This window comes from Ricinus communis, chromosome 10, assembly GCF_019578655.1.
Source record: "Ricinus communis isolate WT05 ecotype wild-type chromosome 10, ASM1957865v1, whole genome shotgun sequence".
Taxonomy (NCBI): Eukaryota; Viridiplantae; Streptophyta; class Magnoliopsida; order Malpighiales; family Euphorbiaceae; genus Ricinus; species Ricinus communis.
The window spans coordinates 21442307-21448997 of NC_063265.1; the positions used below are offsets into that span (position 1 = coordinate 21442307).

At 35.6% G+C, this 6691-nt stretch overlaps 1 protein-coding gene across 1 annotated transcript; it reads right to left on the minus strand.

Annotated features, from left to right (window-relative positions):
- Window positions 1–3084: 3084 nt before the first annotated feature.
- Window positions 3085–5302, minus strand: LOC8258366 (L-type lectin-domain containing receptor kinase V.9). Its single transcript, XM_025159516.2, has one exon. The coding sequence runs from the start codon at window positions 5198–5200 to the stop codon at window positions 3155–3157; it is 2046 nt and encodes a 681-aa protein (XP_025015284.1). The 5' UTR covers window positions 5201–5302; the 3' UTR covers window positions 3085–3154.
- Between the last annotated feature and the right edge of the window lie 1389 nt (window positions 5303–6691).

Genomic DNA, 6691 nt, shown 5'->3' on the forward strand with positions numbered 1-6691 from the left:
GCCAGAAGCCGCTCTTTGTTCAGACATCCTATCTTTGCTCCGGCATCCACTTCCCACCCCTTATCGGACCGCTTCTCTAGGTCAGGTTGTCATATGCCCACCAGCTTTTGCCTAGTTTTTTCTCGAACCACACATATACTAGAGGAGTCTTACTCTGATACTATTTGTAACGAACCAGAACTAGATCACATGAGATATTATTCACTTTGGGGTCCCTTGGCCTCAGGATTTTGTACCCTCGGCGGATTTGAGAAATTTCCAAGAGGTCACCCATTTTGAAATTTTTCTGAACTCGAGAACTTTCCAAGAGGTCACCTATCTTGAAATTTTTTCGAACTAAGCACGTTTAACTTTGGAGTTCCTATAACTCTACAGCCAAACAACCAAAAGATGCATCATATGATTAGTTCCAACTCTTTACATATATGTTATCAACCATTCCTTGCCCCTTTTCGATATGCAATTCAATTCATTCATATACCCTCGTACCTTAAAGTGTTGTCATTCTAGAAACCTGCCAAAAGCTGCTCATTGTCCAGACATCCTATACTTGCCCCGGCGTCCACTTTCAGCCCTCATCGGACCGTTTCTCTAGGCCAGGCTGTCATAAAGCACATAGCAAAAGACATAAATAAAAGGAGACACCCAGTAGAAACATGTCTTATACTAAAGATAATAGGTACAAATCAAAGTTAAGTGGTAATGTTTCTTTTCCTTTAATTACTTAAGCTAATGATGCAACTAAAGTTTTTTTTACCAAAATAAATTAAAGTAAAAATACTATTTCTAATATATTCAACCTAAATAATTTCATAACAATTATTGTTATTAAATTAATATGAAAGATATGAATATAAAGAAATTATTCATTAAATAAAAAGATAATAAGATTCATACATAAATTAAAAGGCTAAACTAAACACTTAAGAAAACTAGCCTGACATATTTAATCCAATAATTATGGTAATTAAATAGAAAGACATAAAAATAATACTGAAAATAAAAGCTCCCACTAGATCCAGAATCCTTCAAGATAGGAAGATGATTAGTTCTTACTGTCCGCTTCTTGAGAACCTTCTTAGATTTCGAAAGAATAACAAAACTAAAATTACATGCTTGGGGAAAATGAATTATAGAGAAAGTAAATAACTACTAATGGTCCATAATTACAGAAAGACTAATTAATCCCTCTTTGAGTCTTGTAATTTTAGCCCAGTCTTGCGAAAATAACAGTCTATGTGTCTTAATTCTAGGTTATGGCAGCAGTAGTCCCATTACAGCTCATTTGTGAGTGTTTAGCTCTATATTTTTTCTTTTTGGCTAATGATACTTGAAATTGGACAATAAAACTAAAGTGAGGTAAAAACATATATTTTCTACATAGTATATAATATAAAACATATTATTAGAGAACTAAAATACCCTAAATTTACAATTGAGGCATAACTTAAATGGCAAGAGTGTTTGCTCTTGGGAGGGAGATCTCGAGTTCGAGTCATCTCCTCCGCATTAGGTGAGTTTTTGCCTTTATGGCGAGTGTAAGGGGATGACTACCCCCTGCTGTATAGTCCATGGCCTGTTGGCCATCTAATGAATAAAAAAATCCTAAATTTACATACATAATATGTAATTATCACTTTATATCTTGGGTTTGTGTTTGGGTATTGGTGAGATGTAAAAATCTCTTAAAAAAAATTAAATTCCGGGTTTCCATCCAGACCAGGTGGTTTTCTTTTGAAGACCCACCCAGATCGAGCAATCTACACAGAGCCTTGTGCTCTGTAGATCCACGTAGATTAAGGGTTTTTCTTTGCGAGTCACCCAAGCTGAACGACTCCTTAGAGAGAAAATGCTGGTGACCCAAAACCGAGTACCTCTTGCATTGCTGATTTTGGATGCCAATTTGATTTGGATTGCACTTCTTTGCTTCTTTTACCTTGTGGCCCTTCAATAGTGACGTTCTAAATGATGGTTTTTGAGGTTAGTTGTTATAATGTTTGGTGGAGCTAGAATTAGGATATTAATGTTCCGTTAGTTGTTTGCTTGGTTAATGATGTGTATGATTGGTTATGAATCTATTTGATAAGTATGATTAATGAGTAACATGTTTATATATTCAATGTTGTCAAACTGATTATTTGTTGATGTTTATTCATTTGATATATATACACCTTCCCAAGCTCCAAACAATTAGATGGTTGTACAGCCAATAGATGTCCTATGTTTACATTGATCACCTCCTAGTCCTCAAGTTTTCAACAATAAGCACAATCTCATACGACCCGACCTCAAGCACCATGACAACCTCGACCTCCCATTGTTTGAAATCCCCAACCTTAACCTCAACAAATTTGGTATCCTCGAGCTCACTTAGAAATAAATATCTCATAATCATGAATGACTTGGACAGTGGAGCATCGCTCCATGTCTATTGCTATTGAATATAGGTTGGTCGCCACCACCGTTGCTGAATTATCTTAGATTTGCTCACTGCTCAATGGGCTTGATATACCCATACCAACATCACCAGTTATTTATTATGGCAATGTTAGTGTAACTCAATTTTACTTGAATCTAATCTTTTACTGATCGCACATTAAATATGTGGCTCTTGATTATCATTTCATCCGAGACCAAGTCCAAATAGATACTTTCCCTTCTTGGCTCTTGATTATCTTTCTATAAATTCTGAATTTCTCTTTATATATTTTAACTAAACTACCGAAGCAAAATAAATCAAAGTTTTTGTTTCGATTTTGTTTATAATTCAATGCACTTTTAAAATTTTGACTTTTGATTTCTCAGTTCAATAACTAAACCTAAACCGTTATAACATCACCTTTATTTTATTTCTTTTCAAATTTTTCTAATTTATTTCTTTAAAAAATCATACTTGCTTTCAACATGCCAAATATTTTCAATTTTATTGACCGTTATGTTGATGTCAAACACAAAATCTTGTTAAGATATGTGGTCACTTTAAAAACATACAAATGAAAAGGAACAACAGATTCATTTCTTGACCTCCATTGATTTCATGGTTGGATGTTATAAAAGGAATGCTAAATACTCATGCTAGTATAATTTCAAATACAAATATGAAATATATATTCAGAAGAGTGGCATAAAATAGCTATATATTCTATAAATTACATTAACGGCCATCAGAAATAAATGATTCTGTAAATGTTATAGAAGATACTGAAATTTTGTCAGACAAAAAATCACGAGTCACACCAACTTGACTGGAGCGATCACCGGAATCTCTAGCTCTTATTATAGCAAATAAGTTATCAGGCAACCTAGCAGCTCCATCTAAAAGTTGTACTACACTTGACATGGTTGGTCTAGCTGCAGCTACAGGGTGTGAACACAGCAACCCAAGTTTCAACACCAATTCAACTTCATGTATCACATACTCATTTCCTAGCCTGAAATCAGCTGTCTCTAAAATAGCTCCTTTTTCCCAACAGTTCATCACCCATTCAATCAGCATTACTTTATCAGGAGATGTTCTGGGTTCAACTGGCTTTCTACCACAAGCAACCTCAAGCATAAATACTCCAAATGCATATATATCAGTGCATGTATTTGATTTTCCACTCTGCACAATTTCTGGGTCAATATAGCCTGGAGTTCCTGCTACATGTGAGGTTTGCGGATCATTTCCGTGATCACATAACTTGGCGAGTCCGAAATCTCCCAATCTGGCATTCATGTCATGGTCAATAAGTACATTGCCAGGCTTGATGTCTCTATGGATGATCACCTGAACCCATTGCTGATGCAAGTAAAAGAGTGCAGAAGCTACATCTTTGATGATTTTGAATCTCTGTTTCCAGTTTAATGTGCTGTTGGGCAGGCGATAAAGGAACTTGTCAAGGCTTCCATTAGGCATGTAGTCATAAATTAAGAAGAGTTCATTCCTTCTCCTGCAGTACCCAAGAAGTCGAACCAGGTTTGGATGCCTAAGACGGCCGATGGTTGCGATTTCTGCTATGAATTCTCTCATTCCTTGTGAAGAATCATGAGAAATTCTTTTCACTGCAATTTGAACATTTGAAAAGGCTAGAGTGCCTCTGTATACTCTGCCAAAACCTCCTTTTCCAAGAAGTTCTTTGTCTCTAAAGCCTTTTGTAGCAATGAACAAGTCCTTGTAAGTGAACCTGTAAGGACCATATAAGACTTCCCAATCTTCAAGAACTTGAATGAACTTTCTCCTTCTTGATATCATAAGAGCACCAAAAATCAAGATTAGAAGGAACATGCCTCCTACTAAAGACAATATAACCACCAACATCTTTTGCAATTTTGAGTACCCTCCATCATCATCATCATCATCATCATCATCACCTTTTCCTACTGTGATCCCAGGAATATCAGGAAGGTGAGACAGGTTAATCTCATCAGCTTGACCATTAATCTTGAAGCTCCAACCCAGTATGTAGTGAGATGATTTTGATCCACTAGCGGATGAGAACCCAACATGCATAAACTCAAAAAAATATGGGGAAAGATCTCTTGTCAAGGACAAAAGAGGCAGCTCAGGTTTAGGTATGCTAATTGGATGAATTGTGACATTAAATTGTTGATGCTTACTATTATATTCAACCCAAACCTGCATTGCTGTTCCACTTTTGATATCTAGCTCCCTGAAACGCCCTCGATCATTAGTGTAGTAGCCTGCAGAAGCAGATTTTATAGAGACCAAGCCATTTATATCGATCCCAAGATGATTATTGTCTATATCATCAAACTGAAAATCTTGGTCAGTGTCCAGCTCCACAGCAACAATGTGATTTGACCCTTTTCCATTATTGGTTGCATTGAACAGTCCAAGATACTGATTTGGAAAGGCTTCAGGAATACCATCTGATGGGGAAATCGCGAAGGCGAGTCCATGGCCACTGAATTCTGGATCCTTGGTTACTACTGCAAAGATGAAAGTAGTAGAGAAAGAGATGACAGGACTAGTTGTTGAGTTCTTGAATTGGAAAGGAACTTTATAATAGACTTGAGATGCTTCACTAAGGCCACCATCAGTGTAAATCACATGAGATGACATATTGGAATTGTTCATTTCTGCAGTTCTGGTTTCAGCCAATTTGAAGTAACCATCGAACATGAATCCACCATGGATGCTCTGGTCTGAAGTTGCAAGATTTAGGAAGAAATAAAGTATGAGAATTGTGTAGGACATAGTTTTTCTGTGTTTCTATTATGAGAAAGATTAAGGTTTTGGAGCCTACGGTTTAGACTTTAGAGGAGAAGATATTAATTTCCTTCTTATGGTCCACACAAATAGAGACAAGAACAATTATAGTTTTAATTCTAATTCTTGGTTAGTTTTGTAAGTTGAGCAATGGTAAGACTATTTCTAAATCTTGGTAAAACTCATAAGGGGAATGCGTGTAGATTATTTCTAAATATTTCTTTATAAAATTTATGAGTTGACTGGCTAAATTCTACTTTAAAATTCTTTTAATTTAAAATTTGTTGAAGAAAAAGACAGCTTTTATTGTTCCTTTCTCATTCTAAATCCTAACAAGTCATAATAAACTCTTAAATTGTAGGGTTCAAATTTCCACTGATAGGGTCATCAATGAAATATTAACTTTGTTAGCGAAATGCACATTTTATGCCTTCAGAATATATTGATTAGTTAGTGTAATAATATAATTTTCATTTTATAATATTTTAATTCTTAATTTAAAATAATAAAAATACTTAAATACTATTTTTTAAACATTTAAATTTTTGAATTTTTTATTTAATCTGTCACGACCCCGTGACCGGCACTAGGGAATGGGTAGGCTTAAGGCCACCGAAACCCGTAGTAAGCCTGACACTCACTAATTTAAACAAATCTCATCTCAAATTAATATTATTAAAGCCACACTTTATCTTAACAGCTACATTCTACATAAATACTTCGGTCTGCCAGAAAAACTAGGCGAGACCTGAAGCTCAGAAAATTTACAACTGATACATTTACTATTACTACTGCGGAGAATCTAAGATTTACCAATTTACATACCAAATCAAATACATCACCCGATGATGAAGGAGTCGGATTCTTGAATAAGAGTCATGGAGAACTAAGGTCACGAATCCGAAAAAACATAAATGGAGACCGCTCTAGAGTGAGTTAAAATCAAATAATCTAGGGACTATTGCTTCTTCTCGGAAAACATAGATTATTCAAATCGATATCAAACCATACTATAATCATACCCTACTATTTCCTTCACATAAAATATTAATCATTCGAATCAAAATATCAACCATGCACGTAAATACAATCCATATTATAATCATACCATAATAAATAAATAAATGAATAAATAAAAATATATTTTTACTTTTACGGGACGAGTGGCTCGGTAGAACCCTAAACCCCAAAATCTAGTAGCCATTCGGCTCTCTTAATCCAATAAGATCGGGCGCCCCGAGAGCAATGCTCGTGGACCTTACCTCCGGTCAGTCACTTAAATATCCAAATAAGAAATCTAGTAGCCATTCGGCTCTCTTAATCCAATAAGACTGGCCTTGAGAGCAATGCTCGACCAGGGACCTTACCTCCGTGAATTTACACAAATCAGCCCAGAGCCATGCTCGACTGTGGCAAACCCATAAAAATCTTATTACATGTCCATGATCATTACTCGATGTAACCCATCAAAGCGGCATG